Genomic DNA, 12585 nt, shown 5'->3' with positions numbered 1-12585 from the left:
TCCTGGTTTTTCTACTTTGAAGACCTCTCCTCGGTTTCTTTTGCTGGATCTTCATCCAAAGTTACCTCTATTACTCATGGTTGTCTTTGTCCTCTAGTTCTCTTTTCTTTTTTCTCTATACTCTCTCATCTGATGTTCATATCATCAAGGGTACAATGGTGCAGATGATTCTCAACAGTTAGTACAGGACTTGGTACATGGAGTCTAAAAATGCTTGTTAACTGACTGCCTGATTGAACTTGTGGGAGTGGTGAGAAGAGTGGTCCCACTGTGCTATTTATACATCCACAACTATTTTTTAAAATGGAAATGTTAGTAGGCAGGGATAGCAGGAATGGAGGAGGAAGAAGGCTGTTCATTCCCAGCTGCTTCTGACTGTTCAGTGGACTCTATTTCGATGGTCACAATGCTTACAGCAACCAAGAGCTTCTTTGAGATCTGTCAAGGCAAGCTTTTTGCATTAACTGTCACTTTAATTGGAATCAATAAGAGCTGTGTCCCATAATGCTCTTGGGTATTTCTGAACTTGTGGATAAGTGTTATAGAGATCCAGGTGTTTTTCAGACTAGAAAATTGATGGAGTACCGGAAGTGTTCTGGGAAAGAGATGAGAACGTTTAGAGGAAAACGAGGCTTGCTAGTGACTTCAGGAAAGATTTTCCTGTTGTCATGAAAAGAAATAAGGTTGGAAAAAGAAGAAGAAGAAATAGGTGTGAGCAGAATCATAACTGACAACTGTGGCATGTTGGGAAAAACAGCATTAAATGTATCCTCAAATCAACTTTCTTATCATGATATGAAAATAATACAAGAATTGAACTTAATTAGGTGGCGTGAAGAAACAGTTACTAGAGTGGCTTAATAGGTGCAGTCCCTGAGTGGGAAGTGATCTCAGGATGTGGATATCAAATGAGATATGTGTAAAGTGCCTGACACAGTGTTTGGCACATAGTAGGGACAATTAAAGTGCTAGTTGTTTTGCTGTTGTTGTTGTTGTTGTTGTTGTTATCTAGTCCAACCCAGAGGATTGAGAATCCAAGCGTAGGGGGCTTGGCCAAGCAAAGAGAAGGGGGAATGGTACCCAGGATTTTCAAAGATGGGAAGAGGTTGCTTATCCTAGAGACGATTGTTCTTGTTCTTGTTGTTTGTCCTTCACTCTGGAAGACCATGGGAGGTCTTCACCATGACTTGCAAGGGAATTGGGTGAGGAAGGCTGTGCAAGGTCACTTGTCTCACTTTTTCCTCCAGAGCCGTCTGGGTCCAGTGGCCAGATAGAGATCAGGATGACTGGAGATGGCCCAGAATGCACTGGGAAACCTTGGCCTTTTTAAGCTAAGGTTTTCAACAGGTCTCAGTTTAACTGAGGCTGCACACATTTCAGTGATTAAGGCTAAGTAGCAATTGAGGCAAAGAATCTCCTTTTTCACCTAGTCCAAAAAAAAAATCCAAACAATTAATTAAATAATTAATTAGATAATTAAGCAAACAAACAAACAAATAAATAAATCTGCTTTATTCTAGCAAGGAGGAATAAACTAAATAAATAAACTAAATAAAAGAATGGGACACGAGGGTGAACTCATTTTTTCTTTAAGGGAGAAAGGGAATGAACAGGTTATACTTTGCTTTCTCTGCAGCCTTGTCAGAATCTGAATGTTTCTTCTGATTCATCGGTTTGAGATTTCATTCTCTTCATCTCTCTCTGTTATGGTAAAGGAATAGTTAAGTCAAATAAATTAGCTTTTTTTTAAAGCACTATGTCCCAGATACTGTGCTAAAAATACAAAGAGCAGCAAAAGGAAGGCAGCCCTTGTCATCGGGAAGTTCACACTATAGTGGGGAAAGACAACGTAGTTTGGGCCATAATAAAGAAAAAATGTTCAGAGAGTCAGAGATGGAGCATGGAGAAGAAGAAAGAAGTGAATTTGGCTGGTCTGGGTATTTTCCTTAAAATGGAGTTTGAAAGGGAGCATCAGGGGCATTTAAATTCTCACAGACTCAGCCATATTAGAAGCAGATAGGTGATTCAATGGAGAGAGTGCTGGGGACCTCAGATACGTATTTGCTGTATGACCCTGAGTAAGTCACTTAACTTGTTTGCCTCAGTTTCCATATTTGTAAAATGGAGATGATGATAGTATCTACCTCCCAGGGTTATTGTGAAGATAAATGAGATAAAGTGCTTAAAGCAAAGTAAATTGCTTAGCACAATAAATACCTGGACCATAGTAAGCACTACATAAATATAGCTATTATCTTTATTATTCTCTTTACTTTTCTTTCTTTCACAATAGGAGATCCATCTGACCTATGGCCTTCTTTACTTCCTCTAGAAATTATAATTGGGCTGTTCATAAATATAGTCCTTATTCTTGGCACTTGACCAGTTCTTCTCATCATATCAATTAATTAATAGACCTTTTACTTCTATTTTTTTTTTTTTTTGGAGTTCCTCATTAGTTAGATGTTGTAGCCTGCTACAACTCACCATGCAGTTCTCCTTTGCCTTCTGAGTAGGACTTATTCTTAAGTCCTTGGAGGCAGTTGGAATAAATGAGTTTAAAAAAATAGACAAATTTAATGTTTGTATTGTCTAAATTTCATATACTAGAATGATTGAAAAGTAATTTGACCCCAGGACCTCTGTCCCGAGAGTCATTGTGCTTTTTACTTTACTACACATTCTCCTATGACATCTGGTATTTTTTTCCCTTGAGATATAGATGAAGGGGAAGGGTGGTAGAGGAAGAGATGATTGTTACAAGGGTTGTATCCTGTTTCTTTGGTTTGAGGCTTAGAAAAGTAAACCTTTTGAACTGCTGGCTAGACTGCTTGAAAGAAGAAAACCAGATTAAGTAAAACAAACTGCAGTTTTCTGAGACTATATGCAAAGCTCTACCTGGAAGTGGCCTCAGATAACAGAAAAGGAACCATAAGTAGCATTGTCACATAGTATTTACATATGGTTTCTGATCAAAATCAAGAAAATAAGAGGCAAAATTGTCATAATCATAGGATATGTACTAGAAAAGACCTTAGAGCAGATTAGTTAGTTCAACTCTCTAATTTTTTCAATCAGGAAGTTGATGCCCACAGAAGTTATGTAATTTGCCCAGAATTGAAAACCTGAGATTTAATCCCAGGTCCTCTGTCCTGGGAGTCATTGTGCTTTTTACTTTGCTACACAGTCTCCTATGATATCCTTGCTTCTGTAATAACCATGCTTGTTGTTGCTGTCATTTATGGTCACTGGGATTGATTGTGCTAGGGTATAGAATGATCTCTGGCTGTGGAATTGGAAATGTCTTTGCTACTTTTATGTAGGGCAGCACAATGTTGGATTCCAATAGGAGCCAGTTCTAGTTCTGTCATCTCTTAGTCAAGTGTCATTATTTAATTGACTTAACTACTTGGTCTTAGTTTCCTCATTTGTAAAACTGGAACAATGGTTATCTGCCTTTTGTATTTAATAAGATTTTTGTGAGATTCAGATGAGATAATTTACATGAAAGTATTCTGTAAATTGTAAGGCATGGTTATCCTATTAAATATTATTAATGTTACTGAGAGACTGCATAATGTAGTAAATAGGAGGCTAGCTTTGAAATCAAGAAAAGAGTTCATGTCCCATCTCTGACAAATGCTAGTGAAGTGAAGTCAATGAAATTGCCTTTAAGTAGAACTCATTTCTGATGGAACTTCTATTCTAGTGGAGTGATGCCATTTCTTTTTCATTATCTCTAGGCAATTTTTAAAGATTGTAAATTAGTGCTAGATTGTCAATCAGAATTAGTGAAGGAAGTTTCCAAGCCACAAGCTATTCATACTGATGAAATACAGGTCCAAAGTCCCCTACCCCCCTTTCCTATTTTTGGAGAAATTTTTGTTTTTAAATAATTTTCAATCATGTCCAACACTTCATGGTGCCATTTGGGGTTTTCTTGGCAAAGATACTGAAGCGATTTGTTATTTCCTTCTCTAGCTCATTTTACAGAGGGAAAAATTGAGGTAAAAAAAGAATTTTAAGTGGCTTGTCAAGGATCACACAGCTACGTAGCATCTAAGGCTAGATTTGATCTTAGGGAGATGAGTTTTTCTGACCCCAGGCCTAATACTATGCTACTAGCTGCCCCCTTTTCCAGATTAGTTAGTTATAATGGATAAAATCCAAATAGTAAAAGTGGGCTGTCTCTGAAAATCTGGCTAGTAATCTCTTAATCTTATTCCTGCAACCAATGAAATTTGGACCTAAAATCAGGAACATCTGGATTAAAATCCAATTTTATACAGTTATTTTGTATATATACTTACCATCTGTGTGACTGTGGTAAATCATTAAACTTTTATCTGCCTCAATGTTCTCATTTGTAAAATGGGAATAATAATAGCACCAATACCCAGGGTTATGGTGAAGATCGTATAAGATAACAATTGTAAAGCACTTCCAAATCTTTTTTTTGAGACAGTTCTTCTTCCCATTTGTCTTTTTAGAAAGATATTGTTGATACTCCCATTTTACTTTCTTCTTGCCTAGAATGTAGGACTATTGATTGTTTTTTTTTTTCTTTGGATAAGAAAATAGGAAGGTCTTCATGTACAGAAGAAGCTCTTCTCTCCCTAGTTACTATGTTATTTGCCACTATGGGGACAGAAACCCTTGACCTAGGAACTAGGCCTGTCAAATAGGCTTCATAAGGAACATGTTTGATCATTTTTCAACAAGAAACACGTGGGGGACTTTCTGCTGACTCTCTTGCCTCTTGTTTCCAGACAGACAACACTGGTGGTTTATTCCATGACCCTAGTGGGCATGATAGCATATACTATGACCCTGAGCCTTGGACACCTCTGGATTGTGTTCCTTACAGCAGGCATCCTGGGGTAAGTTGCAGCTAATGTACTCACCTGGTAATGTCCAGTTATCCTTCAATAAATTAACATAATTTAACTCCTTTCTATCTTCTCCAATCTATAATATGGACCAAGTGATCTACATGAAGACTTTTAAAAATAGACCTTTTGTTTTGCTTGAATGGGAATTACAAGTCAAGGGTTCCTGGGTCTTCAGGTCCCTGTCTCTTCATTGGGATAAAGTAAATTTCAGGATCCCTCCTTTTCAGAGTTCCCCTTGGTGCCTTATACTAGCACCATGCCGAGAAATGGAACCACTTCCATTTGAATTGTCTTAGGAATATTCTTCAGATCATCTAGCAGGATAAGATACCAGACACTGAGGTCCTTTCTTGAACTAAACTACTAAGCAAACTCTACTGCAGAGAGGGAAACTCTACTGGGCTGGCTACATTGTTCAAAGGCTAAATTTATACTTGCCAAAAAGACTATTTTATGGAGAACTCACACAGGGCAAGTGCTCATGTGATGGTCAGAAAAAATGATACAAGGACACCCTCAAGATCTGTCTTAAGAACTTTAGAATTGACTGTATGACATGGTAGAAATTGGCACAGAACTATACAACATTTTATGTCCTCATCAGAGGTGGTGCTGTGCTCTTTGAACAAAGCAAAATTAAATTAGCTCAGAAGAAACATGAGATACACAAAGTTAGAGAATCCACCCCAAATGTTCACAGGGATTATTTGCGTCCAACCTGTGGCAGAGCATTCCGAGCTTGTATTGGTCTGATCAGCCGTAATCAGATATATTGTAATTCAACTCTAACATAATGATATCATTTTGGTCCTCTTCAAAAATGAAGGTCCTTTTCAAGAGTATTATTCCATATTTATATGCTATATATAGAAATCTCTCAGAATATTTTACAGAAATCACTCCTGAGAGATAATAGAAAACACTGTTTTATGGAGTCTCTGGTCATCCTTTACCCTTCCACTCCTTCTCTGTTCTGTTCTGTAGGACATTAGTGCCTAATATTGTTGTCTTGTTTGTCCTTCGTTCTTGAAGAGCCCCATGACATTATTAGGGAGGTTATGCTATAACATGCAAGTGAATTGTTTTGAAGTGAGGGAGAGCTCTGCAAGGTCACCTGCCTCACTTTCCCCTTCAGAGCCAACTGGGTTCAATGGCCAGATACAGATCAGGATGACTAGAAAAAGACTTGGTCTTTTTAAACTACAGTTTTCAGTAAGTCTCAGTTTGACCAAGGCTGCAGCCATTCAGTGACTAAATGCTTGGTTGATAGATCTTTGAGGTTCCTAGTCCAATCCCTCTTATTTATAGATGAAGAAATTAAGGCAGAGGAATTAAGTGACTTACTGGGTTACACAGGTGCCAGAACTCACTTTCAAACTCACTTTTTGTAGGTCTTCTCTCTTTAAGGTTATCTTGTCTATTTTGCATGTATCTTATAGATATAATTATCGATGTAGCATATAGATACTGTTATGTATCTTGTTTATCTGCGTGTGTGTTCTGGGAGGATTAGTGCCTCTGATGTGAGGGCCTGCTGAGCCCTTTCCAGGGCAGCTCATCCACTTTTGGTGCCCCCATGTTTTATCTTGACTCCAAGAAGCTGTCCAGAGACCACACCCTGGTTTTTTCCAGGGCCGATGGGCTAAACAGTGAAGTGACAGTGAATGAGGGGGATGTCTACCCCAAGCATGTGAAGACCTCTCCTGGTGGAACGGCAGATGAGAACAGTTTGTCTCAATGGCCGTGAAGGTGGGTGAAGCAGGTGCTGGGAAAGGCTCAGAGCTTAGTCAGACATCAGATTCTCCAAGATCATGCACCGCATGTTGGGACATCGCCAGTTGTCTCGACATTTTTCTTGTCAGTGAACTCTGATTAATCTGAAAGAGAGAATGAGACTGACAGCTCTGTGGCTTAAATCCAATTCATGCACAAGCCTGGATGGACATTAGGATATGATATCATTGATCCTCTTCAAAAACAAAGAACAAACAACAGTATTCCAGGCATCTAATTGTGCTAGTGAGCCATTCCTGGGGGAGACAGCATGTCAGTAGGGACTGGAAAGAGGGAACATCCTGAGGTTCTCAGATGGAGTTGTCAGTCTGACTGCTGCTATCTTGCTGTGTCATAGAACTCATTGGAGAGCTCAGGCACTGTACATGCTTTCTAGCCTCTGTCACAGTGATGTTTTTCCCACAGTGACCAAAATGTATTACAGCTGGTGAGCTCAACAACTCCTAGTAAACACAGTCTCTCAGTTAAGGCGCTAAGCCAGGTATGCTCAATTTTTTTTTGAGGGAGGGGATATTATGGATCCCTTTAGCAATCTGATAATATCCATGGATCCCTCTCAGAATAATGTATTAAAAATGTTGAAGGGATTGATCACTTTCTGTTAAAGTTTGGTGAAAATTATTTTTTCCAATCCAAATTCTTGGATTCCTCAAAGTTTCTGGATACAGCTCTGGCTAGGTATACTACGTATTCTGCCATTCACTTTCTGTAAACATTGACTTGATCCTGGGTTGCATCAGAATTTCTCCTTGAATCCTAAAGGTCAATTGAGTATTTGATGCCAGTTCCTTATTCTCTTTCTGTTTTATGATTAGGGATTTGGTCTCCTACACTCCATAGGGATGGCCTGATGCCAGTAAGGACCTGGCTACTGCAGTGAGAAAGATATAACAGAGAAAGCAGTGTGCTTTTTGGGCAAGAAGTAGAAGAAAGGAGTGGGAAGGGAGAGGAAGTAGAAAGAATTCTGTATACTTGTCACTCCTACCTCATCCCTTCATCTTAGAAGCTGTTCTTGTGACATTGTCTTTAGGTTCTTCATGACTGGGTACCTCCCCCTGGGGTATGAATTTGCTGTGGAACTGACATACCCAGAATCAGAAGGAATGTCCTCAGGCCTCCTTAATGTATCTGCTCAGGTATGTCCCATTCTCCATCTTCTTGGTTGGCTATGATTGAAACCATCTACAGATAAATGAGTTTCCTTCAGATGTGATCAAATTGGTTGGATGACTGGACTTTGCTATTTTTTGGTTGTTTTATAGTTTGTTTCCCTACCCCACCCCTCAATCTTCTATTTTTCTGCACCTCCAGATATTTGGGATCATTTTCACTATTGGCCAGGGCCAGATCATTGAACACTTTGGAACACTGGCTGGGAATGTCTTTCTGTGTATCTTCCTTACCTTTGGAACTCTCATAACGAGTAAGTTGTTGCTGTTGTCATTTTTTCAATTGTATCTGACTCTTTATGACCCCATTTGGGGTTTCTTTGGCAAAGATACTGGATTGGTTTTGCTATTTCCTTCACTGGCTTATTTTTTATAGATGAAGAAACTGAGACAAAAAGTGTTAAATGAAGTCATTCAGTTAAAGTGAAGAAAAATGAAATCCAGGATCACACAGCTAGAAAATATCAGAGCCTAGGTTTGAACTCATATCTTTCTGACTCCAGGTCTAGAGTTCTATCCACTATATGTCTTTATCACCTTAGGCACTCTCATAACTAGCATATTACATTTAACCAAATGCTCAGGCCTTCCAGTTCTTTGGCATGATAGTAAAGGGAAAGGCTACCAGCTAGTTGAGATCACTAGAAGGTATATAAAGCAGCTAATCAAATCTGGGTGAAGAGTACACACTATGGAGAAAATTACCTCTTTTTTATCAAGTTCATTGCACTGGAAGCTCACCAAGTCTGTTGTTGATGTTTAATCTTCCTCTTCAGGAGTTTTGGGGCCATGATAATAGGAATTTATATAAAGCTTAGAGCTTTGCAAAGTGCAACAACACTTAGGTTATGTCATAGTGTAACAGGATTTCATATGATCCTCATTTGAACTCTTTGAGGTAAGCATTACAGATATCACCTGCATCTTAGTGATGAGAAAATGCCTAAGCCAATAGATTTAGAGTTAGGAAGGGATCTTCAAGAGCTCAACCCCCTTTCACTTTACAGATGAAGAAGCTGAGACTTAGTGGAGTTAAATTACTTATGCTTAGGATCACATAGAAAATGTCTAAAACAGGATTTGTACCCAAATTTTTCTAACTTGAGAACTCAGAGATTAAATGATTTCCCCATAGTTAAAAAGCTAGTGACATGGATGAAATTAGGCCTGCAATATCCTTTGACTCAAAGTCCAGTAATCTTTCCATTTTCATATTGCCGTTATTTGTGGACAAAATGACTTCTGTACTTGTCTATGATAATAACCCACTTAATGATTTTTCGTATCTCTTCTTCTCTATGCTCAGTGTTCATTAAGGCAGATCTCCGGAGGCAAAAAGCAAATGTGCTACCCAATACTGTGAGTATGTGGATCTCTATATCATGTCATGGTTAGTCCTGATTCCCGGGTTCTTAACCCAGGGGCCAGGTAGGATCTAGGTAATAGGAAAAACCAGGGCATCTTGAACTACAAGAATGATTTTGCTTGTCTTTTGAAAGAGGATGATTTAAAAGGCTAGAAACTGAACAGTACAGACACTGTCAATCAATTGCCAGATGCTTAATTGGAAAGTACTTTTTCTTCTCCAGATGTTCTCCCCTGGACTTTTCTTTGATTTCTTTTCCTGTAGGGATGAATGGTAAAATTTTTTTTCTTCTCAGGCTGTAACCCCACTCACTCCCAAATGACATGTGGTCACTGTTACAAAATCCGCTAAGAAGGCCTAGTCTCAAGGCCTTCTCACTAGCTGGCGTGTAAAGGCAAGATGGTTTGTACCAATGTCAAGCCTGAAACCCAGGAAGGACTCCCCTACTATTTGATAGCATTTAGAGTGTACTGCTTGGGCTGATACATGGATGATATGGAGAAAGATTGGCTACAACTAGAAGAGATGGGTAGAATTAGAATTGACAGGGATCTATTGAATCCTTAAAGAGATAGATTAGTAAAGCAAACAGCAGATTGGAGATAGGGGTGAGAATAAACTGATTAGTTTAATCTAGAACAGGAAATTATACCCATTTCTTATATCCAGTTGGAACCAAATTAAGAAAGGGTATAATACAATGTCTAGGACAATAAAAAGGAAGTTGTTTCTCAGTGTTCTAAAGACAAGTATTAGAATGAGTAGGCTCCTCTTGGCCTTCAGTGATGCAGTGGATAGATCATTGAGCCTAGAATCAGGATGATCTGAGTGCAAATTAATCCTCATACATTTACTAGCTCTATTTGGCCTGGTCCTGTCACTTCACCTGTTTGCTTCAGTTTCCTCATCTGTAAAATAGGGATAGTAGTAACATCTACCTCTCTGAAATTTGTGAGGATCAAATGAGATATTGTCAAGTACAAAACATAAAGCGTTATATAAATGCTATCATCATCATCATGATAATTATTTTATCTTACATCTATTGGAGGGGGGCAGGTGATAGCAGGAAGGAAAGAGAAAGAGTGCCTTTAGATATTATTATTTCCAGTCTAATCCAATGTTTCTTAAATGTTTAGGATTCCTAAACTTAAATATTTAGGAAAATACATTTTTAAAAAATGAGATAGTCATTGATCTGAAGGAGTATACATTTGATGGGAATGGGGACAACATGGAGCCTATTCTAGCAGAGAGAGATGAAGAGAGGGAAGGAGAAGAAGGATAAGGCAGGAGGAAGGGAAAGAGAAAGAAAATGGGAGAGGGGGAGAAAGGCAAGACAAAGAAGAGAGGGAAAGAGGGACAGAGAGAGAGTGAGTGATGTAATGCATATGTATCTTTGTTACAAAAGCATCCTTTGGGACACTGGACTCAACTAGGTCCTTTCATTCCCTTTGTAGAGCTGCAGAGCTGCTATATACTCACTTTTTCAATTCACTCTTGCTTGATGTCATAACCATATTCCACATGCTATTTTTCTTTGGTCTTATAGAAAACCTCAGATGAGCAGCCCCATCAGGACAAAAATCCAGATCCTTCGCTTGGTGAACACTTCTGAGAAGAGGAATTGCAGGAATCTGCAGGAAGCTGAATTGCAGTGGCCTGCCTTCATCCCATTTTGTTAGCCAGCGGACTTGAGAGGAAAGGATCTATTCCTTCTAGAAGTCCCTTTCCAAGGACCTGGGAAGATGTAGTCAGAATTACTTTTTCCTTCTCTTGTCTTGAATTAATGGAAATGGTGCTGACAAAGGCCAGTGGAGTAATCTGCAGCCCAAACCTCTACTTTGGATCTTTGCCTCTTCCTTCTTAACCCTCGTTCTTCAGTGGACAAGACCTGTGTAATCACTCTGGGAAGGAAGTTCTTAAGGCATTAACTTTCCTTTAGTGACTTTTTTGACCTCTGGATGAAGCACTTTGCAAGGACTAGCTGTTAACTTTAAGGGAAACAAAACAAAATCCAAAAATTCCTGGGCTGACCAGAGCTGACTACTATGTAGACATTGGGAGAAAAGAGCAGGTGGCAGAGGCAAAGACACTTGGAACTGAGTTCAAACTGTTTAATGTTGGAATCTTTTTCCAAACTTCTTCAGGGCTGGTCAAATTAAATACTCTAGGATACTTCTTTTGTTATCATGGAGAAATAATTTGGAAGGCTAAGAACTTTATGGCAGTGAGTGCTAAATAAATCATCTATCCCCATGCAGAAAACTACATTTGAAAATCTTGGCTGTTTGATTTTTTATTGGGAAAAAAAGATTTTTAGAGAAGTGTCTGTGCAAATAACTTAAGATGACTTCCAACTTTACATGCAGAAAGAGATCATTAGTTCTGCAGTTCAGTCCTGAGCCAAAGGGTCCCTGCCCTAACAGAAGATAACAGTAATCTTTTGTTGTTGTTCCACACAGTTTCCAATTATTCTAAGAAATTCAGAACATCATCTGAGTGGATAGGAGGAAGCGGAGGTAAAAGTGGCCTTTTGGGCAGGCCCTTTTTCTGGCATCCAATATTCAGTACTCCCCCCTTCCTTTGCCCCGATTTAGCAACCGTATTCATCAAACATTTACAATTTAAAGCTTCTCCTTTTAAATCACCTCAGGCCAGAATCTTATCAGACCATCTCCATGACTCCCCTCTTGGGCTATGGAGGTTTCTCCTGAGAATGAAGGATTTGAGAAAACCCTTGCTATTGCAAAGTTCTTTGATCTCAGCCTGTTTAAAACAGAATAGCCTGTAGGAAATCCTTGGACCAATGACCCTGAGGAGTGATTGTGCATGTGTGGAATATGTTTATATATATATGGGAAAACTTGTGAAGATGCAGTTTGGGGACTTTTGGAGGGAAGTGGATGAGTGCTGGTGAAAGCATGATTAGGGATGTTAAATTGTACATAGGGAAAGATATATGTGTATATAGGTATACATATATATATATATGTGTGTGTGTGTGTGTGTATATATCTATATCTACTCCCTTCAGTTTAACAAAATTACTCCCCTTAGTTTAACAAAATATTTACTGAATGCTGCCGTATTTTACAATGAAATAATATATATTTAATAATTGTTTTAAAAAAATGACTTCCCAAGTAAACTGCCTTGACTTTTTTTTTAAATTTTTTTGGGGGCAAAGCAACTGGGGTTAAGTGACTTGCCCAGCATCACACAGCTAGTGTCAGGTCCTCCTGACTTTAGGGTTGGTGCTCTATCCACTGCACCATCTAGCTGTCCCTTGACTTTTGATGGCAAAAGAGGAATGACTTTTGGGAGAAATGTTCTATTCAGATGCCACGGGTAAACCCTGGTT

At 38.9% G+C, this 12585-nt stretch overlaps 1 protein-coding gene across 1 annotated transcript in view; it reads left to right on the top strand.

Moving 5' to 3' along the window:
• FLVCR2 (FLVCR heme transporter 2) overlaps positions 1-12332 on the top strand; it is a 77658-nt gene extending 65326 nt beyond the window's left edge. Inside the window, exons 6-10 of the mRNA XM_003756240.4 lie at positions 4770-4880; positions 7717-7822; positions 7998-8109; positions 9162-9214; positions 10774-12332. Of these exons, the coding sequence (XP_003756288.1) occupies positions 4770-4880; positions 7717-7822; positions 7998-8109; positions 9162-9214; positions 10774-10839 (448 nt within the window). The 3' untranslated portion in view covers positions 10840-12332. The remainder of the gene's footprint in view (positions 1-4769; positions 4881-7716; positions 7823-7997; positions 8110-9161; positions 9215-10773) is intronic.
• Positions 12333-12585: the final 253 nt, after the last annotated feature.

This window comes from Sarcophilus harrisii, chromosome 2, assembly GCF_902635505.1.
Source record: "Sarcophilus harrisii chromosome 2, mSarHar1.11, whole genome shotgun sequence".
Lineage (NCBI taxonomy): Eukaryota > Metazoa > Chordata > Mammalia > Dasyuromorphia > Dasyuridae > Sarcophilus > Sarcophilus harrisii.
This window is presented reverse-complemented; position numbering and strand designations above follow the sequence as displayed.